This window comes from Neltuma alba, unplaced genomic scaffold (genome assembly GCF_004799145.2).
Source record: "Neltuma alba isolate B1F8T4 unplaced genomic scaffold, ASM479914v2 tig00010927_pilon, whole genome shotgun sequence".
Lineage (NCBI taxonomy): Eukaryota > Viridiplantae > Streptophyta > Magnoliopsida > Fabales > Fabaceae > Neltuma > Neltuma alba.
Genome location: NW_021635703.1, coordinates 475,495 through 501,969, shown reverse-complemented (window position 1 = coordinate 501,969; position 26,475 = coordinate 475,495). Strand labels below are relative to the sequence as shown.

The 26,475-nt window shown below is 31.6% G+C and overlaps 1 protein-coding gene and 1 long non-coding RNA gene across 2 annotated transcripts; one reads left to right on the top strand and one right to left on the bottom strand.

Annotated features, from left to right (window-relative positions):
- Positions 1-6,627: 6,627 nt before the first annotated feature.
- LOC114760031 (uncharacterized) lies at positions 6,628-25,906 on the bottom strand. The gene is made up of 3 exons (XR_003742007.1): positions 25,893-25,906; positions 25,475-25,478; positions 6,628-6,713 (listed from the first exon to the last, which is right to left on the bottom strand). It is a non-coding gene; the product is annotated as an uncharacterized LOC114760031 (long non-coding RNA).
- Positions 6,708-7,792, top strand: LOC114760030 (pathogenesis-related genes transcriptional activator PTI6). Its single transcript, XM_028949275.1, has one exon. The coding sequence runs from the start codon at positions 6,908-6,910 to the stop codon at positions 7,739-7,741; it is 834 nt and encodes a 277-aa protein (XP_028805108.1). The 5' UTR covers positions 6,708-6,907; the 3' UTR covers positions 7,742-7,792.
- Positions 25,907-26,475: the final 569 nt, after the last annotated feature.

Genomic DNA, 26,475 nt, shown 5'->3' with positions numbered 1-26,475 from the left:
CCATTATTATATTATGATTTGTCAAGGGGAAACTGTTGACCTCTGATAAAGATCAGGTGCCGCTATAATTTTGTTTAACGCAATTCGAAATCACTATGTCTTCTAAGCATCTGCTAACAAATTGAACTCGCCCCTAGTTGCAAATTGTGCTTACTCTTTTACCCTAAAAAAGAGAGGTTTCTTTTTTCACTTAAAAAAATGTGTCTTTTTGTATTCATCGATATGTGCTTAAATTAAAAAAATGGCAAAAATTTGGTTTATAAAAATTTCAATATAATATGGCTAGAATTTAAGTGTGTAACTTTTAATATAAGAAAGCATCTCTATTTTCTTAAAAATCAAAAATAAAAAATGTTAACTCTAAGCAGTGCAAATACCATTTCCCTCCATGGTCTTTCAATTTTCGCCTCAACTTCTCTTTCACCGTTAATTCTCAACATTCTTATATCATATTTACTTTAATTTTTCAATCAAAGGAAAATTTATAGAAAAATTAAATTGAAATAATTAATAATATATTAAATTATATACATAACATTTATTATATATATTTTGTATTCATCCTTAGAAATATTATATATTTATTTTTGCATAAAAATTCTGTAGGTGTTTCTTAGCTCAACTAGCAAAGTTTCAACACTAGCGTGGGGGTCCTTATTTAAACCACCACTCCTTTACAAATTGGCTCAAGATATTGCAGCATGGGGGAGAGAGGAGGTGGTGAGGTGTGGTCATAGACATGTGGTAATGACATGGAGAAACGGATGACATGATGACATGGGAGATGGAGAAGAGGTGGTAAGGTAGCAGTTGCCACGTGATATTTTAAATTCTGCAAAATAAAATAAAAAATTTAACAATGGATTAGTCTAATTTGTGACAGAATTTTTATTACAAATCTATGACTATTTTGTGACAAAATTTTTGTTAGATATTCATCATTAATTAGCGACGGATCAGTAATAAAAAATTTTCGTCACTAATTCATCAGTAATCTGTCACTAATTAATGACATAATTTTGAATTCCATCTTTCCACTTCTAACTAAAGTTTATTACTAATCTGTCATTAATTTTGATTAGCGATAGAAATTCCATTGCTAATTTATTATTTTTTGTAGTGAGTTTTGATATACAAGTATGGTGGCTGCATTTGGTAGTAAATGTTCCCCATATGATCAATTGACATTAAGCCACACTTAGTAATAATGTTCAATCCAAAAAAAGACATGGATAAATATTTTTGTGTTTTTTTAAATGCATTATCTTGCTAAAATTAGTGCGTGGGTGTGTGTGTGTTAAAATTGGAATGAAGATTGAATTTAAGAAATGCTATAATAAATCATTCGGATTCTTTTTTATTTTTTATTTGCCAACAAATCATTCAGATCCAGATCCTTTATTTTTTGTGATATAAAATAACAATAATCTTATATCCTTAAGTTAAAAAAAAAAAAAAACAACAACAACATCCACTTCATGCTCAGTTTTTTTTTTTTGAATATCAAACATAAGCATTTGATGTGAAATCCAATAATTAGATGTTGCTTAGTCAGTCTGGATGCTTTAAACCCACATCTCAAAATATAGAAATATTAAACATTTGAAACTAGCCCAAGTTATATGAATGAAATTAAATATAGTCATACAGATCAGAATTATTTTCAAATTTTCCTGATAAAAAAAGTAGACAAATAGTACCCAAAAAAGGAAGACAAATAAAACCCAGAAAAGGAAGAAAAAATTAGACAAATATTTTCATTTGAAAATAAAAGCTTACCTGATGGTCAACATAAATTCGTCAAGTTAACAAAGATGCAACTCGTAATCTAAAAAGATGTATATTTGAATCCATTATCAAAATAGTTTATTTATAAATAGTTCTGTAAGTATTTTTCTAAACTTTCAGATATAAACTGATGACTTGGTCTTTGGGGGCTTGACGTCGGTCAAACTCATTTAAATCAACAACAATGAACCGGGGGGGGGGGGGGGGAGGCGCTTGCCTATTGAGATTTTCTTTTGCGAAGACTAGTACTAATGTTGGTCAACAAGTGAGAATGAGTTTCCAAATGAGAACAGGAAATGACATCATTAATTTCAGCATTGCACTTATATAGAGACATCCAAAAAACATAATATTTGGTTGGAAAAGTCAGAAAATTTGTGTGGAGGAGGAGGATCGATTTCAGGCTCATCTCCCCTCTTCCTTCTCAAGTCCCATCTCAATAGTTCAAACGAAATATTACATATTACTGCATCTTTCCTTTGACAGAAGTAGCTTAATTTTTAATTTAATCTTAAAATATCCTAATCTAATTTGTTTTTTTTAATGTTTATTCATTTTTTCAAGGTAGTTTTATAGTGCTTGCACATGTTAAATGTTTCACCAAATAACATTTAATTAACATAGGTATTTTAAGAAAAATAACACCTATTTATTACAAATAATTAACTCAACAACTTTTTTAATCTACTCAAATTAGTTAACTACCTTTTATATTAAGAATAAAGGTAGTACTACTATTATAATAAAATCTACTCAACTAATTTGAGTAGTTCAATAGATTTAAAAAAACTATTTAAATTAGTTATTTGTTAAAAATATATGTTAATTTTTTTTTAAAATACCTTCCTATATCATTTATATTGAAACTATTTCTTGATATGAACTTCTTTAACATGTGTAATTAATAGGAATAATTTGAACAGAAATAAAAAATAAAATATATTAAGATTTTATATTTATTATCAAACTCAATATTTCAATTAGTTTTTATATTAGAGACCGAAGATAATATGTCTATGGGTATATATGACAAAATGTTATTTGCTTATTCCTCCTGGTTCACTCAATCAGCATCTATCAAATTTGACTGATTTAATCTTAATAAAACGGAAACATGGCCTCAGCAGGCCGCCTGAATTATTTATTATTATAATATGAAACGAAAGACGTATGGGGGAGATTTTATTTGATCCTTTGTGCCTTTTCATATTAATCATTTTCACCTACTGCTTTGTCTTAACATTGATGTATTTTCTTTGTTTTATTATATTTGGCGGTAACAAGAACCAAAAAAGAAATCAACTATTGCTGGTGAAAAAAAAGAAAAAAAGACAAAGAAATCAACCATGTCGGTTTTTACTATAATACTATCTTAATCTCACCTTTTAAAAGGATAATTAGTTGGTAAAATAAAGTGGATATGTAATTGTTGGCTCGCAGATCAACTGTAACTATGGGAGTATACCTTTCTTTGCTGAAATTTGATAGTTGGACTGTGGGTCCAAATCCGTTATTAATGGGTCAGACTATTTGAAGAGAAAATTATATAATATTTCAATTGAATTAAATTAAATTAAATAATCAAGTGAGATTATATTTCAGTTAACTGGTCAATTAATTAGATTAACCACATGATTAAATATAACAAAATCAAACAAATGATTTAATTTATAATATCAAGATAATCTATATACATTCCATGGATATTCAAGGTTATAATATCTAGGGATTAAGCCAGAATTTAATCCAAAATATACTAATATTGAGAATATACGATAAAGATTTCAATCAGTTTTAAATTCAAATCACAATTTTACAGATTGAAATAGAAGGATATTAAGAATATATCTCATCTTATGGATATTGTGAATATTTTACATTTCCAAAATGTCCTTGCCAAACATTATAAAAGAAACTCCCATTCATTAGCTTAACTCGTCCTAGTCATTGAATTTTTTGGATATCTCTCCTCCTCTCTTATTATTCTCTCTTGTGCAGTGCTCTGCCTACATGAACATTGGTAAATCAACTTGTGGAGCTTCGAAAATGACTCATAAAAGAATATGAATCTGACATGGTACACAATCTTTCCTAGTTATATTTATTTTTCCAACGAGAATAAAGGACGTCTAATGAAATTTAATTAAAAAAATGATAAAATAAATACATATTGAATATCAAAAAGATAAATAGATCTGTTGGCTATTCTTGTATTGGTTTTAATTACCCTGGTAATAGTTTGACAAGTCAAAATCTGTTAAAAAATCTATTTGTCATTTTTCAAATTTAACGGTATTTTTGTTGTCATTTTCCCTTAATAAAATCATATGAATAGGGGTGCTCCATTTATATTACCATTTGGGTGGTTTAAATGAAGAAAGGCTATTTGAATTATTTATCGTTAGAAGGTTTCTAACAAACTTAAAGGAAGCTTTATCAAATTGCTACAAGGCCAGCAATCTTATATGACAATAAATGTTAGGCTTTAAGAAGACGAGCATAAATTTGTGGTAACAGATATGGGACTGTTGAGATTGATGTGGTGCAATACAAGAAATATAAAATTTGTAATGAACATATAAAAGAAAGAGTACGGATAATGCCTATTAAAAAATGGGAAAAAATCATTTGGGGTAGCATATGGACATGCACAAGCAAAACCGTTGAAAGCGTCGATGGGGAAGACAGATCAAACAAGCAACACTACTCAATAAAATTATTAAATATGACTTTATGGTTAACAACATATCCAAAAATTTTACTGTTGATAAAATATAATGACACGCAATTTATATAGCCGAACTTATTTAGTGGAATAATTCTTATCATCTAGTATGAAGAGAGAGATCATTCCTTATGTGAAAGGATGAGAAAGAGTCTAAGAGAGCTACAACTCACTTGGACAAAAGGGAAGGGGGGAAAACAGAAAGAGAAATAACATGGTTTCAATCAAGTGATTGTAAGCATAAAAAAATTGCTTAATATCAGTAACACATAGTGGTGTAGAAACGATGGACATGATTCAACCCTTGGTTCAAAATCTGTAGTTATTGTTACTTATAATTACCCATCTCCGTTCGAGATGAGGGCTTTTTCTTTGATAGAATGATGATCATTTCACTGTGCCTAGTCCTCCAAAAAAACCAAAACAGAATTGTGACTGAAATTTTAAAGAACCTTGCATTGCCAAGTGAATGACAGCTACACACACACACACACAAAAAAAAACACACACACACACACACACATATCGCCATGTGAACATTATAACTTACTATATGTACGTGTGCCACATCATTATTGCTAATCCATCAATAATGTACCTAACTTTTGCATCTCTATATACACACCATAATACGATTCTTCTCTGTGCAGGGGTAGGGTACCCTACTATACAGTGAGATTTTTAAATCTGAGGTGGTTCTATATAAATGAATTGAAAGACCTATATATGCATGAATCAGCATCAGAGAGTGAATGATTTGGAACAAAGTCACGAGATGATCATGGGTTAGTGAAGCATTTTGGACCTATTGGCATTCATCAAAATGATGAGAAAAGGGGAAAAAAATTAAACAGCATTTATAAAAGTGATCCAACACAGCTTATCAAAAGTTCATTGCATTGTATTTCTTCTTGTCTAAAATCTGGTCTATTAATTTGACCAAACGGTTGTTAATTAGACGAAGGGGTTTAATTATAAATATGGAACAAATGTTTGAAAGTGTTTTTGCTTGCATGACTCCATGCCATATATACTTGAGAAGAAATTGCTTATTTGTGCCAAAACTTATCAATGTATCTATATATTCTTCATTAGGAAAGTTCTCAAATATTAATCAAATGTAGAATTCAAACTCTCAGATACAACCTCCTCCTATACCTAATAGAAGAGTTAGACAACTAATTTGACAATATTAAAAAAATTAGTTAACTTAGTTATTTGTAACAAATGTGTATTATCTTCCCTAAAATATTCTTGTTAATTATGTGTATTAAAATGAAAAACTATTTAATATGTTAATTGAAGTAACCAGGAGGACTATTTTTTAAAAAATAAATTGTGATCTTCACTCAAATCAAATGTCCAATTAGGCTTACATCTAAAATCAGTAATATTTAATCTGACCAATTGGGCTAACCTTGTTGTGTTATATACTAAACTGCACCGTATATCTTCTCTTAAGAATTTGATCGGTGAACTCAGTTCCCCAATGAAGAGACAAGCTCAATCTCACAAACTGTTAACCCCCCCCCCCCCAAAAAAAAAATTCTCAGACCTAGTCAATGGACAGGAAGATGAGAGAACAGAATAATGAACACAAAATATCAGGCACTCTTTTTTCCCCCTTTTTTTCTTTTGGAGGCATGAATTTGGTGGTTACTGTTGAAAGAGTGGGATTGTTGTTGAGGAAAGAAAAAGAAGAAGGAAATTGGTACACGTCAACACAGGCAGCTGGGAAGCCTGAAGAAGCTGCGTTTTTCTACTCCTGATACTGGCACTCCCCACTCACTCTCTCTCACTCACCCAAAATCGCACCCCCTCTCTCTGTCTATATATACACGCATATGACTTTCTTTTATCCTTCATCTCTATCAGCTTTTTACTCTCTCAAAAGCCTGTATAACTCTGCTTTCTTTTCCTCGTCTCTACTATGATCCTATTACTGTGTTTTGTGATCACAGGCAATCGATCTTCAAGCTTTAATTCCTTCCCCCCCCCCCCCCCAAATATCTTCTCCGTGTCTGTTTTACATACTTGTATTAAAAGTTGAGTGAGAGATCTTACCGGATCCAAAAGGATTTGGTATATATATACCTCTAGAGAAAGCAAGGGGATTCGGCTTTTTTCTCTTAAGTTTCTTTCTGCGTCATCACTTGCAAAAAGTCTATACAAATCGGATCTTCCTTCAGTATTAATTCAGCTATATATCTTCTTTATTTGCTCGTTTCCAACACTTGTTCTTCAAAACCACCTTCTTCTTCATGGGTCGCAAAAATAGCACTGAGAATTCCCCAAATTGAATTAATTTGAATGGAGCAAATAAATCCCCAGTGAGTTCTTCTCTAACACTCTCACTAATAAGCTAAGCCCCCTTTTCTCTAACAATTCAGAGCCATGCCCGTGCAATCCACTGTGAAGCGGTCTGGGTCGTCTGATCAAAGTACGTCTTTTGAGGCTGAGGATGATTCATTATGCAAAACAAGTCGTCGAAGAAGAAACAATCAAAAGGTCATCAGAATCATAATTACCGACCACGATGCTACAGATTCCGACACTTGCAGCGATGAAGATGATGCAGAGAAACGTCGAAGGTTACGAAGGGTTAAGAAGCATATAACAGAGATCAGTATGAATGTTCCCTCATCTCGGTCGACTTCCTCTTCTCTTGCTCGTTTCACGAAACACGACCGTACTATCTTGAAGAGACCTAAGAAATCTCCGTCTCGCTGCCATAACAAGTACAGGGGTGTTCGTCGGAGGCCGTGGGGGCGGTGGGCCGCTGAGATCCGAGACCCGACGCGTCGGAAAAGACTGTGGCTGGGAACCTTTGACACGGCGGAGGAAGCCGCCAGCGAGTACGACAAGGCTGCAATCATGCTCAAGGGTGCGAACGCCGTCACGAACTTCCCTAACTACGTCGTGACGGAGAAAGAAACACGGCGGGTAACAGTGGACACAACACCAAACACCGAGGGATTCGCCTCCTCCATGGCGTCTCCGACGTCGGTACTGGCCTACGACAGCGATTATTCAACGGCGGCGTTCGAGGGTTTCTGCTTCGGCGACGTCGTCGATCCATTGGGCTTCGAATTCGATATCGAGGTGCCGTTGACGGACATGAACGTGGTTGGGTTCGGTGGTCAGAAGAAGTCGGAGGGTGAAGAATTCGAAGACTTTGACGCGGACGAGTTCTTGACGTGGCCTGACTCAATTGGAAAAAGGCCTTAATTTTCAGTACATTGTGAGGAGACATGACAAAAATCTATCTTGTTTCTGGAACATTAAGAGCTGGAGTGGGACTTCTTGTCCTAATCTTGCGATTAAAAATCTAAATAATTTTTGTCCCAAAATTTTGGGAAAAAAATAATTTTATCAACTCTTATAGATGTGGTTTTTTTATTAACTTTTTTTCACTGTTTCTTCAATCATAAGCACTAACATCTATATTCATAATTTATTAAATAGAACTAATATAGATACAGATTAAAAACATATAAGTTGTCATAAAATAAATATTTTATTTTATTTTTACTTTTAACATTATAAATCATAAATAAGATTAGGATACTGAGTGTACTAAAAAAGATAACATTATGGTTCTAGATGTACTAAAAAAATAATAACTTCAAGATGCTGAACCATAAATAAGGTCTGGGTGCTAGATACACCTAGAAGATAATATTAGATGCTTGATGTTACTTTATCCAAAAGAATGAAATTTTAAAATAAACATATACAGTTATTTGTTTGAATTCTTTTAATGGCTAAACATCAAAATTTACCCATGAGTTTATATATTAAGAGTTCATCTGACATTATATATTTTTGCTGGATGCAAATCTACCGATACAAATTCAAGATGAGTGCAAAAATGCACCACTGTTAAATTAATTTAACTGCCGTCTGTGTTGGTGGTAGAATCCACAATATTGGGATGTAATATTTTCTTAGAATCCTCTTCCTCATTTTCTTATGATGAGTCCCTCCTCCACTCTTAGATTAAAAAATGATTGGTTTGGAGGTAATATCTCATATAATATTATTAAAATGTAACTACTCCTCCGGTCCTTATTATAAGACCCCATTTAACTTTTTATTTGGTCCTAATTATAAGACCCCAATCTATTTTGTCTCTTATATTTATGCATTTTTTCCAAGATAATCCTTCTAATAATGATAGTTTTAGCTAATATACTTAATTAGCAAGGATATTTTAGCAATGACAACACTTATTTATTATAAATAACCAACTTAACTTACTTCCTTAATTTCCTCAAATAAATCAATTGGGTCTTATAATTAGGATCGGAGGAGTAATGAATTTAAAGGAGAATCTCAGTTAAATTCAACTGAAACACCAAAATTCAAATTTAGGTCTATATTTTTAACAAATACTGATCTAATGAGGAACCTGTAAATGTTATTAAAAGATCGAAATCTTCTCCATAAGCATTTTAACAAGATTTAATTGGAATTTTTTTTACCTTAAATTCGGAATTATTGTGCTTACGCAGACAAGTAAATCTGGAAAGCTTGACGATTCCGAAAGAAAAACCAAAAAAAAAAAAAAATCAAGGAACGTTGATTGGGTCAATTGAGCAGCATCTCACACCCCCCCCAGTTCGCCCCTATTTTCCACGTGTGAGGATTTTGTTTTGGCGTGAACAGGGCGACATATCATTTCGTAAAGATAATAGTACAAATCAGAGCTCTTAAATGTGTGCCGATGAGACTGAGAATGTTTGGGAGATTTAGGCCTGTGGTGGCTGATTTGGCTTGTGATAACAACACTTGACCTTTTTTTTTTTTTTTAGGGAACAGGCAAAATGATATTAAAAATAAGAAAACATACAAAGTGAGAGAGTTACAGGAGAAGTAGAAGGACAGAAACAGAAATTAAATATAGGAGAAAAGAATGAAAAACTAACAGAAATAAAATGAACACTAAAAAAAAAGGATAATAGAAAAGAAATATCATGTAGTAGGATGCTAGATTAAAAACCAGATAACATTGTTTATTAGAAAATCGCAAGAAAAGACCATCAAAATAGGAAAGTTATACATATAGACCCATAAAAACATTAGTATGAGTTTTGACAACAATTTTTATAAATGGGTTCTTATGTGTAATTTTTCAATTTATAGGGTCTTTTTCATGATTTTTTCTTATTTATTTTTCAAAATTTATACAAAATTTTCTTTAAACAATAAGGGGAAAAAATAAAATGTATTAGAGATTGTTAAAGGAGAAATCAGGGTGAGTGAATTTCAAAATCCTGAATCAAATTCTTGTAATATTTTGACATTTTTTTAAACATTGTGAAATGATGCAAATGCCTTTCACTCTTTTTTTTTATTTTTAATAATGCCACCTTAGCATCCCTAGCCAGAAAAGAGTTGCAGGAACTTTGACCCGACAACCCCTTCAATACCCTGCCAGCAAGGCTTTAATGACTACAACTATTGTTTAAGTATTGACTGTTCTTGTTTAGTTATTGATAATATTTGTTTCCAAAATTTTGATGATTGCTCTTATTTAGCTATTGATTACTTTTTTTTAGCTGGTAATTACTCTAGTTTCACGATTAACTACTTTTGTTTCCAAAAATTTAGTGACTATTTTTGTTTAGTTATTAACTACTCTAATTTGCTATTGCCTACTTTTGTCTCAAAACAAAAAAAAATTATTTAGTATTGTCAAATATTCAATGACTATTCTTGGTTAGCTATTTACTACTCTTGTGTAGTCAAAAGCTACAAAAGAGTAATCATCGAAAACTCTGAAAACAAAGATAATAAATAGTGAAACTAGAATAATAAATAGCTAAACAAAAATAATCACTAAAAGTGTAGGAGTAATGACACCATTTCGCAACATTTAAAAATTTTAAAATAGTACAATGGGTCTAACTTAAAATTTTGAATTTCACACACCTAATTTGTCATTTAGTATTTTTGAAGATATGCTTGTGTCTTTTTCCAAACAATAAATATAATAATACAAAGCCTCTTTTTAATTCTTTTAAATTATTAAAAAAATAGACAGTTTCTTTTTAAATTAATGTCTATATTAATTCCCCTACGTCATTTCAATATTAAGAGAAGTCAGGTGTTTATGGGCTTTTTTATCAAAATGCTACAAACAGTAAAAATATATACTAAAATACTGTAGTTTTAAAATTATTTACTAACATTACAAAAAAAAGGCAATTTACCAATGGTATATTTCTAGCAGTTAAATAAAACCGCTACAAATTTAAAAATCTGTAGTGGTTTTCACACAAACTGCAAGAAATCCGTAGCGCTTTGACCAGAAAACGAGTGGGCCCCACACATTTCTAGCGATTAAGAGTCAATCGCTAGAAAGTAACCGCCACAACTATTCACACGTTTTGGCGTGAAGTTGGAGCCATATTTCAAGCGTTTCATTTTTAGCGGTTTTGCTACTGGAACCGCTAGAGAATACAAATCATTGTTGCATTTTCTAACAGTTTCAGAACCGCTACTAATGCAACTAACTTCTAGAAACCGTTAGAAATGTTTTTATTTTTCCCGAGGAGTTGTGACACGTGGTTAAATGTAGGTGGTGGCAGAGGGTAGTGAAAAAATAAAAAATTTATTTTTATTTCTATAAATTTTTTTATTTTTTTTATTTCTCAAGCCTTTAAACATTATTCTAACATCAATTTCATCTTCTCCTATTTTTAAGAATTTTGTGCAGCATGTCCCCCTAGAGTTTCAAGCTCCCAAAAATCATTAAAATCTATAACCAAGCCCAATAACAACAAGGGTAGTGAAAACTACATCAAAAACTATAAACATACCTTGTTTTAGAGCCTGATCTTGCATAGGACCACTTAACTTTTCTTTCTCCCTCTTTTCTCTTTCTCTACTAGAAACCATTTTCCCAGAGCTTCCCCAAGGTTTCCACAAGCATGGACGAAAATGAGGGGTGGGGAGGGGTTCTTATAGAAAACAAGACTGAATCTGAGCCGTTAATCTTAAAAATGTGTGGCTTGATCTGAACCGTTTATTTTCTCTTTGAATCTTGTGGTAACAAGTGTCCTATGACATCATGCCTACATTATCAATCCACATGTCTTTAATCCAACCATATACGTGTCTTGCATCCAGCTGTACACATAATACCTTCTTTTCCCATCTAACTGTATACTTGTCTCTTCCATTTTCCTTCATCATTAAGGCATTAAAATAGGAAGGAAATTAACATAAAGTTCGTGTAAAATACAATCCTTAGGTATTCCTCCACCTATCTTGCTATTCTGCACTGTATAGGGTACTTTTTCAGGTCCTGACTTACCCGGAACCATTGAGACATGTTATGGCATCATTTTCTCACCTCAAATAAATCCACATGGCATTATATAACATGCCTAGAGAGGGAGTGATCCTCTTCCCTTGTTCTTCCATTAAAATAATTAACATAATTAATAACATTTATTTCGGAGTGATCTTTACCGAATTCTTTCTTCCGGTCCACAACTCCGAGAATCTATCTCTGGGTACCAATACTATTTATTCATCACGAGGAATTCCTCTAATTTTTTTAAGTCAAAATTCAACCTCTAGACATTTGACTTTGACTTTTTCCTGATAGTACGTAAATAGGCTTTAAATTCCATCAAAGGCAACCTCTTCGCTTTCTGGGGGATGAAATTATTTTTAAAACCTGTGATAATTCCTCTAGTATTTTCTCCTATTTCCTTCCAATTATTTGAGGCCTTTCTATGCCTTAAATAATTCATTTTCAATAATATCCAAAATCAGTCAAAACCCTAGGAATTTCACAATTTCCTTCTAAGGGCATTTTTGTCATTTTTAGCCTCATATAGGCCTCTGAACCTTATGCCTATTTTTCTGAAATTTTTCTAAGATATTCAGGCCTTAACCTACCATTTCCCATTTTTTGGGCTTTTCTGGGATTTTCGGGCATAATTTTCATTTTTCTAAGGTATTCAGGCCTTAACCTACCATTTTCTTAGTTTGGCTTAACCTCAAAATTCATCTCATTGGCGCCTCTAACATAACCTTTGGCCTATATTTATCTCTATTTCTCATTCCTCGGCCTCCGAACTTCTTTTAAGCCTTTAACTTCCTCTTTTCTCAGTCCTAGAAAACTTTTCCTTTTGCGATTTAGTCCCTGGGAATCCTTCTATCCTTCCAGGGAATCTTTGGGATCTTTGCCTAAAAAAGGTCTAGTAGTCTACCCATTTCAGACTAATTTTGGTACTTCTAGGCCTAAAACTTGGGATGCGACACTTTCCTTTAAAACTGCGGTTGCAAAGAATGTATATGTCATCAAAAATGGCTCAGCATATGAGGTGGCATGTGATTGAGGAAAATCCAGATAGTAGGTTAAGGTGTCACATCCCAGAAATTTTCACCTGGCTTTAGAAAATCAAAAATTGGGATGAGGGTCAATGTAAGAACCAGATGAGGATATGAAACAATTTTGAATGTGAAACCCTGATAAGGTCCGGGTTGGCATTTCCGTAATTATCGGTCTAAAGGTTTTGAAAACTCGATTGAGGCCCAAAAATGGAATTTCGGTAAAAATGATTTATTACAGAATTTTCCATAAATAGAGGTTTCTTGGAAAAATATTGGAAAAATTAGAGGAAAATAATTATTTTAATTAGTTAGAGGTCTCAATAAATGTGGGAGATTGATGGATAAATCATATAAATATTTTTTGGAATTTATAAAATTAGTTTTAGGCCTTGAAAGCTCAGGAATTAATTTTAGAGAACTTATTTTTCTCAGATTTACTAATAAAGGTCTAATCGGAGAAAATTTAAAATAAATACCTAGAGATGGAAAACAATTCTGAAAATTTTTAGATCATACTCCCATATTAAAAGGTGAATTATCATGGAGAGAAATGAATTTTTGGAGGTCTGAAAAAAATATAGAATGTTACTTGTGAATAGTAAGTGATAAAGTTTCAAATTGGTTTGAGATAATGATTTGGTTTGTGGATCATCTTTTTGAGCCAGACCAAACCATTTGTGGGACCCACATTGAGCCAAATAAGGGTCCAATTTCGTGCATAATCTGGAGGCTTCAATTAATTAAAGAAAAATGCGAAAATTAAGGGATAATTGTGTGAAAAAATCTAGATTGTGGCCACTTGGAGTGATCTGAATATTTTTTACACTTGATAACTGTCACATACACCCCTTGAGGTGTCCTAGTTTGGCCAAATCAGGAGGGAGAGGGCAAATGGATTTTTTTCTATAAATACCTCCTTAGAAAGTACAAAAAAATGTTGGAAAAATAGGGAAAAAAAAACAAGGGGAGATTTTGCCATTTTGCTTCCAGCACCCTTCAACCAAAAATTCTAAGTGTTTTGGACAAGGAACCATTCAACATACACCAAGGAAACATTAAGGTATGCTTATGCCTTCCTATTTCTAAGTTTCAAGCTTGGTTAGTTGAAGTTTTTAGCTTGAAAAATCCAGCAAAATTTTGCTGGACCTTATGATGTTTAGAGAAGGATAGAATCTTTAATAATCAAGTGGAATAAGAAAGATTAAGTGGTGTATGAATTGATTTTTGGATGAAATCAAAGTTAGGGTTTAAGGGGAAGCAATTCGGTCAGCATTGTTCATGCAGAAGCAATTTGATTTTGCTTGATTTGATGATTCCAATGGCTTTAAAACATGTTTTTTTTGTATTGTTGGAAAGTGTTTAAAATCATTGGAATCAAAAATAGAATTTTTAGAAGTTAAGAACCCCCTATTCGGCCAAGTGAACTTCATGGGGAAGGAGTATTAATTTTTAAAATCTGATTACACCATTGGATTCCTCATGAAAAATTGTATAGGATTGAGTCATGAGATAATTGATTCTAAGGGAGGAATCATATTGTTAAAAATCAAAGAAAAAAAAGGGGAAATTGTTAAGTTAATGTTAAAGTGTTGGAACTAAGTTGTTTTGTGTTTAATATGGCCTATGTTTATGCTTGGTTTAATAGGCATTGAGAGGAGGGATTAAGGAGAAGCATTGCTCCTTGGAGGAATTATTGGACAAGCTTTTAAAAAGGTAGCTTTAAATTATAATTTGATTGTTTATCTTGCTTATTTAATGTGATTTGTTGTTTGCTTAGATTGGGGAATTTGTGTGGTGGTATTGATTGGTTGGATAACCTTGGTTTATGCTTTGGCCAAATGCATTGAATTGTGTTGATATGGAAGTGTTGATGTTTCTCTCCTAGTATGGCATTACGCATGATTTTATGTGGTTTGATTATGCCTTGAGGTTTGATAACATGTCACATGTGAACTTGCTTAATTTACATGACAATTATAATTCATATTCTACTGGGATTTCTTTGAAATCACATTCCCTTATGTTAAATTATATGTCAAATAGGAAATGATTCATTCGATGGAAGGGCGAGGAAATGATTTTGAGATAGAAGAGCATTAAGGTATTGATGCTATTATGTTATGTTGTGTAATGTACTAATGAACTTTATGTTGAGAATGTAATGGATTATGAATGATATGTGATGTAAATTATCTTTATATGACATGCCTAAATATTGGAATATTGAATGGTATGATGTCAAAAGAGTGTAGGAAAAAGAAAAATGGGAGATAAATTAAAGAAAGTAACATTAGGGGATAAAATCTCCCTAAATAGTGCTAAATTTATGGCACATGAAATAATGAGCAATTGTTGGAATTTGGGCATGAAATTTTACAATAAAATGGATCTTATTTTTAGCTTTAAAACAAGTGGTAATTTATTAAATTTGGAGTTGTGTGCTAAGAGTTATGCCCTTCCAAAATTGGGCAAAAATACTGAAAATTCAAAAATTTACCAAATGAATAATACACTTTGATGAATTTCTTGGAATTATTCTAGATGTCATTGGACCTAATGATTATTTTTCTTTCATAGAACTCTTAGCAAGCTTCACGTGAAAATTGGAACCACATCGTTTCAATTTTTATAGATTTAGTTATGAATTTTCAAAGTTAGTCCATTTTCGGATGGATAGTATACGATAGGATGAACAGTAAAATCCTGAATTTTAAAATTTTTTGCCTGGAAATGCTATGAAACGACTTATATTGGTTCTAATTAACGTATAATGGGATATAAAGAGAAGTGTGACATAAGGAACCCACGAGATTCAGAGTTTGCGGGATATTCGGGACAAGATGTTATGCTAGCAACAGTGACGGCGATATGCGCTTTGGTGGCATCACTTACTATGGAAAGCTAATTGACATCATTGAGTTAAGTTACTAGCTTTTCACCGTAACTCTGTTCAAGTGTTCCTGGGCAAATACGACAACTATACGGGGACTCGCTACTGACCACTTGGGCATCACCTCTGTTAATTTCTCGAGACTTATTCATACAGGGGAATCTGAAGATGATGAGCGATATATTCTTGCCTTCGAGGCACACCAAGTTTACTATGTTGACGACGAGAAACATAAAGATTGGAATATGGTTGTTCACCTTAAGCCACGGGATCTTTATGATATGGGTAATGGTGATATTACTTACGACAACGAATCCTTTCAACCCACAAATTGTAGTTTTTTACTTTTGAAAAAATTGAACTAATTTTAATTTATACATATTTATTTATGAAAAATAAATTTTTTGAATGATAAAATTTTTTGAAACTGTTATTCTTGATTACCATCCTACCTAAAAGGAGATATTAAAAAAAAAATATTAGAATTATAATATATTTAGAAAAAATTATATTCTTGATTATCATCCTGCCTAAAAAGTTATATAACTGCTACAAAATATAAAACTGCTACAAAAACCAGTTGTTATATTATACGCTAGAAAATGCAAGGCCACTACAAAATGAATTAAAACGTTGCAAAAAAATCGCTACAAATAACTCACTGATCACTATAAATATCACATCACCTCCTCATTCATTTACCCCATCTCTTTTCCTTCCGCTCCCCTTCTTCTTTATAATTCTCTCTTTTTTTCTTACTCTTTGATATGGTGGTTTTTTTTTCTCTTCATTATATGGTAAGGTGATTTTCATTTTATAAGTCTTAATATCTTTTATTTATAATTTACTAACATATTTATTTTTCTTTTTCTTTCATATTTTTCTTCTTCACATTTGTCATATCCTCTTTAACTGATTCAAGCACTTCTCAACATAACAATTTAGGTTCAATATTATAAACTATCACATCTCCAACTCAACCATCTTATTAAATTAAATTCACTTCATTTGACACAATAATGATTTAATTACTTATTTCAAATATATAACATGTAATACATTGGTAAATATACATGTTAACAAAAACTCTCTAATATAGTCTACTTAATGGTTTTTTAATTTATAATATTATATTTTTTTTAATAATCAAATATCTCAATTTATTTTTTTTGCCTGGAATAAAATTTCTAGCAGTTCTCAAACTGCTAGAAAATAAAAAAAGAGGGACAAATTTCATAAAATTTAAATTTGCTGCCACATTTCTAGTGGTTCCTAACCGCTAGAAAATATTAGCGCCAATTCTAAAATTTTGTTTCCTGACAAAATTTGATTTCCTCCAAACTTTCTAGCGGTTAATAACTGTTAGAAATTTTTGGCGCCAAAATGAAAATTTTTGTTTCTTGGCAAAATGAAATTTTGTTTAGAACTTTGTAGCGGTTAATAAACCACTACAAATTTTTGATAATTTCTAGCAGTTTTAAACCGCTACAAATGTCGTCTCGTTCCCCTGGGATTCCTTGTTTTTTCTAGCGGTTATTTTAACGCTGGCATTTTGACCATACTATGTAGCGGTTCTCATAACCAATAGAAATCTATTTCTTGCACTTGATTTTCTAGCAATTTGTCTAACTGCTAGAAATGTTATTTGTTGCGGTTGAAACCACTAGAAACGTCATATTTTAACCGCTACAAAATACATATTTTTTGTAGTGTAATATGCTACATTTAAAACTGTTCTTCAAGTGAACAATTTTTAAAGTCGTTCTTCTGGTGAACGACTTCTTCATAATTAGTCATCGATGTGCGTGAAGTGACTGAAAATCGTTCTTCGGGTGAATGACTTCAAAACTTCATCTCTTGCTGAACGACTTCTGACCTTCTCTCCTAATAAATGAAAATGAAATGATTAATATAATAATTTATTAATCATTTGAATGACAAAATGATGACTAAATAATGGGAACAAATGTTGATAATTACATAATGTTATTAAAACTAATTGTGAAATGAGTATAAGATTTATATTAATTAAAAATAAAAAGTAATAAATATTTTATTGTAAAAAATAATAAATAAAAAATTAAGTTTATAAGGAAAAAATTATCCACCTATAGTGACTTCCAGTACCACGTCTTGCCCTCCTTCTCATACGTTATGGCTGCTGTTGTTGTATGTTAATTTCTTGAGATTCAAGTGTCTCATTTATTTGTGTAGTTAGCGTGTACAAATCAAACTAAGGTGATTCATTTAAATGTATAGATTGTCGAAGAGTGACAGATGCTTCATTTGATGGTCCACTATGTTTGAAAGTAGAAGCATTGTATTCAGTTGAAAATAGTGCAAGATTATCTAATAAAGTCATGAACGATTGAAATTGAGAAGGATTGGCTGAGTTGGAAGGGGATGATGATGAGGATGCCATGTAATGAGATTCAAGTTGTATAGGATTGACAAAGGTGAAGGGGAATGATGGTGATAGTGACATGTCACAAGCCTGAGTAAAAATTGGGGGTTCCTGTTCCCTTACATTTTTGTTTTCAATTATAGGTTGGGTAGACCAGTAACCGCCGCATTGCTTGCTCGGTCTATCATGAGGAATTTGTGGCCGAGGCAACTTAATTGTTAGTGGAGCAGGCTGAGGGTTCGTATTAAAATGTTGTTCTCTAAGTGCAAGTAAAATGTTACATTGGTCACAAGCAATCTTGTGTCGATAATCAATACAACTAGGACATGTTGAATGAGAATTAATTGATAGCCTGAATAACTCCTTTGCTCTATCAGACTAAAATAAATAATAAGATATAAGGTAATAACACTTTTTGTGTAAAAGAAAACGATATTAATGGTGGAAAATGAAAAACTTACTGCGCGACCTGTATAACCACTAATACGTTGAATCCATCATCTTGTATATCTCCAATACCATTGCATGTACTGAGATGTTCAATCAAGTTCCCCATAACAGACAAAATTAGGGCCCTAGTTTCAAAGGAACTGAAAGCAATACTTAGGAATCAACTTATGCATATCAGGAGAGTTATATGGCTGCCACATTATCTCATCATTGGTCATTTTATCCAAAAGGCTCTTGTATCACAGTAAAGATACAGTAAGTGGACGAGGGTTTTGTCTCACATTTTTCCATCTGTTATTACAAAAAGGCAATGTTAAAAATTATATAATTTTAATAATATAAGAGCATAACAAATAATTAGTGAATAGATTTAGCAAACCTAAAACCCAAAGGAGGTAAGAGAGGGTAGATATTAGATTGTGAATCTGGATATACAGGTTGTTGTGGTGCTAGCATGAATTTTTATTTATTATTTTTTACAATAAAATATTTATGACTTTTTATTTTTAATTAATATACATCTTATACTCATTTCCCATTTAGTCTTAATATCATTATGTAATTATGAACATTTTCCTCCCATTATTTAGTTATTGTCTTGTCATTCAAATGATTGATAAATCATTAATTTCATTTTCATTTATTAGGAGAAAATGTCAGAAGTCATTCAGCAAGAGATAAAATTTTGAAATCGTTCACTAGAAGAACAATTTTTAAAGTCGTTTATTAGAAAAGTGATTTTCAGTCATTTCACGCACATCGATGACTGATTCTAAAGAAGTCGTTTACTAGAAGAATGACTTTAAAAATTGTTTACATGAAGAACGATTTTAAGTGTAGTATATTAGTAAATACTTTTGAAACTGCAGCATTTTGGTATATATTTTTACTGTTTATAGCATATTGGTAAAAAAGCTAGTGTTTTTGCTCTCATCCAACACGTGGATATTATTTTTTTTGCCCCAGAATTTATTGAACATTTTATCGTAATTTTTTTAATCTTAGTGCTATAAGGTACGGATACAGATCGGCTAGAAACAAGTTAGGAAACTAGACGAACGATCGAAGGTAGGACCTTAAGAGAACCTGTCTCTTACAACCCTAGCCATGGAGACACCACAAGGATGATCAGTCCTTAATACAGTCGAGTATTCCCACAAGAATACGAGAGAGAAATAAAATTCTCTAAAATTCATTCATTCAAATCTGATCCCCAATTACAAAAAAATGTAGCCTTACATAGGCAGCAAAAGAACAATCTAGAATAAAAAAACCCTAGGTCATAAATGCCATAAATGTGTCTTAATGATGATTGACTATCTTGGTTGGCACCAATTAAGGCTAAAGGAAATAGGAAATTACCTTTTCTTGAAGAAAAAGGTTGCTACCTAAAAACAGAAAACTAACCTAAAATATTCTTATGCAATCTTTGACCAAAAGGCCTTATTTAATGCAAATAAAAATGGAAACTTAAAAAAACGAAATTAAACCATAACTAATACATAAAGACGCCTTCTTGATGCTTCTTGAATATTCTTGGACGTCACTTATGCTCCTCCTCCAAGGCACATGCTTGTCACATGGTATTTTGAGTGAATTCTTCAATTTGGACTACACATGGGCCCTTGTACATCATCTTGTTTGGCTTCTAGCAATGTAATCACCATGTTTGGACCCTTGATGGGCTGATTGAGGGATGCTTCTTCCAAATAAATGGGCTCTCTTTAAGATCTTTTATCAAACAATTCAGCGCCTCTTTCATAGATTTGGTCCTTACTCTTGTCATTGGGCTTACAATGCCTTGTAATGGGTCTTTTAGAATATTGGACTTCCATCTTTTAGCTTGGGCTCCATGCTCCGTGTTTTGGTCTTCCTTTGATGCTTGATCATGCCATGCTCCTCTATCACTTAGACTCCTCTCATAATCATATCTTGGCTCTGCCCTAAAATTTTGATTCGGTTTTTGTGCACAAAGCAAACCTAATCTAACCGTTAGGTTAAAGTCCATAATATTAAAAAATGTTTTAGTTCTATAAAGTTCAATTTTACGTCAAAAATTTTAAAAATAATTTCAGCCAAATTTATCAAATGTTTCGGTAATTTAATTTTGGGTTAAAGCCAAATTTTGTCCCAAAAATATTTCTGTATGAACTATGGATGTCCAGAAGTTTTTTTTTATTTTATTAACATCATCTTGAAAGTATTAAAAAAGTAGCAATGTTGCCTTTGGCTGTTAAAAATAATAACGGTCAACAATAATTTTTTAAATAATTAAGACAAATTTGCTTCTTTTTTAATACTTTTATATCATAATTAATTATAAAAGAACTTTCAAACATTCACATCTCTTATCCAAAAACTTTCAGAACAAAATTAAACCTTAACTCTTTAATTTTTCATTTCATAAATCTTATGAATCACAACAAAGTAAAAAAAAAAACTATTTTAAGAAATAATTAAAATTATTAATTTTGAAAATAAAAGTTAGAGAACTATTATAGGAAAAATGACAATAAAATACTTCAAAAATTGTTGAAAAAACTAATCAATGTGGATAAATTTCAAATTTTCAATTTAGGGCCCTTGTACTATTTTTGAAATTTCAAATCTTGCAAAATTACCCAAATGTCCTTCATTATTTGTTCTCTTGCGAAATTATCCAAATGTCCTTCATTATTTTTTCTCTATCTTTTTTTTTAAATATTGCCACCTCAGCACTCTTAGTATGTTTTCGGCCACCGGAGCTCCAACACTGGTGAGCCTACTAGTGGCCAGCCGTTGAAACTCCAATGATCGGTCATCAGAGCTCTGATGACGGGTCATGGGAGCTCTGGTGACTATTCTTTTTTGTGTATTGACTATTTTATTTTATCTATTGACCATATTTGTTTGTAGAACTCTGATGACTACTCTTGTTTGGCCACAAAATATTTTAGTATTGTGATTGACTGCTTTTATTTTTAAAATTTTGGTGACTATCTCTGTTTAACTAATGACTACTTTAGTTTTGTCATTGACTACTTTTATTTCAAACATCCAAAAAATGCATAAAGTGCTGTTGGAGATCTAGTGACTACTTTTTGTTTAGTTATTTATTACTCATATATAATTAATAACTATATAAAAGTAGTCATTAGAATTTTGAAAATAAAAGTAGTTAATAGTGAAACTCAAATAATCAATAGTTATATGAAAATAGTCACTAGGAGTAAGGATGATATTATCATTTCACAAAATTTTAAAATTCCAAAATAATATTAGGGTTTTGATTTGATATTTTGAAATTCTCCACCTCAATTTATTTTTTGACATTTTTAAAGATATTTTGGTGTCTTTTTCTCATTGGTACAAGTTTTAGAAGATTAGTATATAATTGACTTTAATTATTATTTTTATTATTGAGGGACCCACCTGCCCGATTCTTGTCACGCCATTGCATAATGACTTTTCAAATGGAGTTGGACCCCAGCCCAGAAAGTGGTTGCCGGCGGCGCTGAAATTTCAACATAAATTTGGGATTGAAGCTGACATCTTCTTCGCCTCATCACAAGAGTCTTAATCCAATGAATTATCTTAACAAAATATCACAAATATCCCGAAATTATTGGGTTAAAGAAGTTTCAAAACCCCTAATTGTTGATCTGGTGTGTCCCACTAAAGCCACCATTATTGGTGACCAAAACAGCCACCAACTTCAGAAAAGGCCAACCTACCAGATTTCCACCACCAGTGTCTTCTTGTCTTGAGAGATATAGTATTTTAATTGTATAATCAATTTTAGTGTTATTTGCAATTAAAAAATATCTAATAAACTTGAAGGAAAGTATAATTTTATTGAACTATTATAAGATAAAAACTATTATGTAGTAATGAATGTTGAGTTTTTAAGAAAAACAATAGGAGCATAAAGTTTGGGTAATAAATATGAGAATGCTGATATAAATATACAGTCATACAATAAAACGTAATGAATATATATAAGGAAGAGTTGACATGGTACTTATTGAAGAGAAATAAAAAGTTATTTAAGATGCTTTAGATGTCCACAAAAAACAGTCCTTTGAGACCCTGGTGGTGAAAAAAGTGGATGAAACGAAATCCTCCGAAAAGAGGCAAAGAAAAATCGAAGCAAAAGTTCAATAAAATTATTTATTAATAATAGATTTAAACATTTGACTGCTGATGGAGCATAATAACAATGTGCTATCTATATAACAAACTCCTATATAACAAAGTCCTAGTGGAATGACACTTAACACTTCATTAGTGTTTAGTGCCAATTAACGTCGAAGTTAAGGGGAACTCAAGTCCCACATAACAGTTATTACTTTTTTCTATTCGCAAATGCTTGACAATGTTAGAATCTGCATATTTTGCAGGTTCCACAAAAGGTATCCTTTATCATTGGATAGTTCTATTTGTTCGTGTAAATGAAAGCAGAACTTTAATACTCTGTCCTTGAAAGAATTATATTTAATCTTAAGTTCTTAGTCTCACTCTATGTATACAAGAGACATAGGTGTTAAATGTTAACAGCTACTCCCTCAATTTTATTTATAAGCTTTAAATTTGAGAAGTATAGTCCGTTTTATAAATTTCAATATGAGTTTATTTTAATATTTAATGTATTTTATCCAATTCTACCGCTTCTTATTTACTCTCTCTCCTTCACCATATTCTCTTTCATCACTTTCTTTTTTCATATATTCTCTTTCATTCCTTTTCTTATTTATTGTAAAGATATATTTGTTGATAAAAGTATGTTTTTGATATATTTATTACTTTTAGCTAATTTTAAATAATTTTTTTATTAAACATAAATTAGTTATTTGAAACTTATAATAAGAATTGGAGGGAGTATAACCTAAACTAACCATTGCAATGAGCTCAAATTGGTCATGGTTGTATTGCAGCATGTTACTTTATACTTTCAATTTGAGTTAGCTTGAGTTGACTTGGAAACAAACACAAAAGTCACACATCAAATAGATTTACAACAACAACAAGTATTATCCCACTAAGGTTGGTCACATGGATTGTATAATGTCATTATACTCTATCAACAACTAAATCTTTAGATAAGTTGTTAACCAAAATGTTTTGTTCAATAACTTGATTGAGTGTTCTCCTCGGTCTTGCTCTACTCCTTTTAAAAGGACTCCAAATTATCTGATATACCCTTTTACTAACGCCTCTAATAACCTTCTTTGCACATGCCTAAACCACTTCAAACGATGTTCAACTATTTTTTTAATAGGTGCCATGTCTACTCTTGCTCTAATATTATCATTTTGAATATCATATTTTCTTGTATGATCACACATTCATCTCAACATTTTCATTTTTATTATCCTAACTTTGTGCTCTTATTTTCCCTTTAACATTTACTACCACATAACATGGTTGGTCTTATAACAGTTTGATAGAATTTTCTTTTAAGCTTATTAGGTACCTTCTTATCACAAATAACTTTCGTAGCTTTTCTCTACTTAAATCACCCAACTTGTGTCCTAAGAGAAACATCTCCACCAATTTAATAGATCCTAAATACTTGAATTTTAACGTTTGAGGAATGATTTGATTATCTCCCATTTTAACCTCCAAATCATTACTGAATTGTCTCCCCTAAAATTGCAATGCATATATTTTTGTTTTGCTCCTACTCAGGCAAAAACCTTTCAACTTGAAGGTCCTTCTCCATAACTGCAATAGAGTTAATCTCTTTTCTTAATTCATCCTTGAGAGCAATATCATCTACGAAAAGCATGCACTTAGAGATTTCTTCTTGAATAACCTTAGTTATAACATCTAGAACAAGGTTAAACAAGTAAGAGCTTGAAAAAGATCCATGGTGTGGGCCAAACTTGATAGGAAAATCCTTTATTTGATCTCCGGGTGTTCTTACACTAGTAGGTACCCCTTCATATAGATCTTGTATGGCTTTGACATATGAAAGCCGCATACCTTTCTTCTCGACATCTTTCCAAAGTATTTCTTTTAGTACATGATCATAAACTTTTTCCAAGTCAATAAAAATCAAAGAATAAAAAATTGGACCAAATTGGCCATTTCAACAAGAAAATCTATGAACCAACTAGTAGTCCAGTTTGGTTTGAGCATTGAACCGGTTAAGAGTTGAATCGGTATTGAACTGGTCAAATTGGGGTGAACTGGTGATGAACCAGTTTGAATGATGATGTTGCTATTGATCCTTTTTTTCTCATTTAGCTCATAATAGCTTAGTCACTATAGATTTGAATGAATTTTAATTAATTTTAATTATTGATGAATCACAAAGGTCAAAATTCTTAATAGTGTTATACTTTATTATTATTACAATTAAACTGTTATTATATTTTCTTGTATTTTGTTACTGGTGATTATTAATGTTATTGTATTTCGTTATTTTCAATTAAATTATATTATTTTAATATGATTAGTTTGACTTTGACTAGATCCTGGTCTGACCAATTGACTCTTGAACCACTATCTTAATCAGCTTAATGTTCGGTCTGGTTTTTGTTCCTTGATCAAAACCATATGTTCACTCCTAAATCTTTTGATTAACCCTTTTAGTAAATAAATTGCTTCTAGTATAGATCTCCCTGACATAAATCCAAATTGGTTCTAAAAAATAGAAGTCTCCAACCTCAACCTGTGTTCAATCACTTTTTTCCACAATTTCATTATATAACTTACAAGTTTTATCCCTATGTAATTTGCATACATAGTTTTGAATATCTCCTTTATTTTGTAAATAAAAATTAAAGTGCTTTTACTCTATTCGTCCGGCATTGTCTTTGAGTGTAGAATTTCATTAAAAGGCTTAGTTACCCAGAATTCACTTTCCTTGCCTAAACATTACCAAACTTCAATAAGAACATTGTTAGGTCCAACGGCTTTATAGTTTTCTATTTTCTTAGGAGCTGTCTTAACCTCTCTAATAGGAATCCTCTAGTAAAAAGCCAAATTCCATTCCTGTTCGCTAATTAACAAGTCTTCCAAGTCTTGAGTTAAACCTTCTCTTCCCTTATTTAATGGTTTCTAAAAGTAGTCCTCCCATTTGTTATTAATATCTCCACAAGTAAATAGGACTTTACCTTCTTCATTCTTTATACACCTCACTTGGTCTAAATCTCTTTTTTCGTCTTCCTCTGCTTCGCAATCTTATAAATATTTGTTTTCCCCCATCTTTATTCCTAGCACCTTATAAAACTTCTTATACGCTTTAGAACAATCTTCACTCAATTGATCTCTGTCTCTGTTTTGGCCTAACAATACACTAAAAAAGATATAAAAGCAGAAAGATCTATAAATTGGTATCTTAATATTATGATATTATGATTAGGTTGCGATGTGGTGTTGATTAATCTCTCTCATTATCATCCTTTTGAAATTTAATTTCATTGTTCTACCGTCACATTTTTTTAACATAATAAATCTATAAGGCTTAAGTATTTGACCAAGATTTTTTTTTGGCTTTTTTTTAGGTATAAGTATCCTTCTATTAGAGACAATCCTATTCTAGGCATAAACGTTGGTACCTCTCAATAATGATTTGAATCTTAGTCTGTCATGTTATTTGGGATTAACCCTTCTGTTAAACCTATCCTTGTTAGTATTTGATCTCGAGTATTATCTATGATCATTCAACTACTTTCTTTCACTCAATCCAACCACCATTCTCATTTATCCCAGTGTTTTACTTATAGCCTTCTTAATGAAGATCAATTTCAATAGTTTTTTTTCTTCTTGTAATTAAGGATGTATGATACAAAGATACCTATAATATAGAGTAGAATCACAACATGCCTAATCTCTCCAAAGTTCATAGAAACTTCTTTGGCATTAATTTGTATTGGAAGA

Bases quoted from the DNA above. Each gene is read 5' to 3' on its own strand.
- LOC114760030 (XM_028949275.1), top strand. From the start codon at position 6,908: ATGCCCGTGCAATCCACTGTGAAGCGGTCTGGGTCGTCTGATCAAAGT.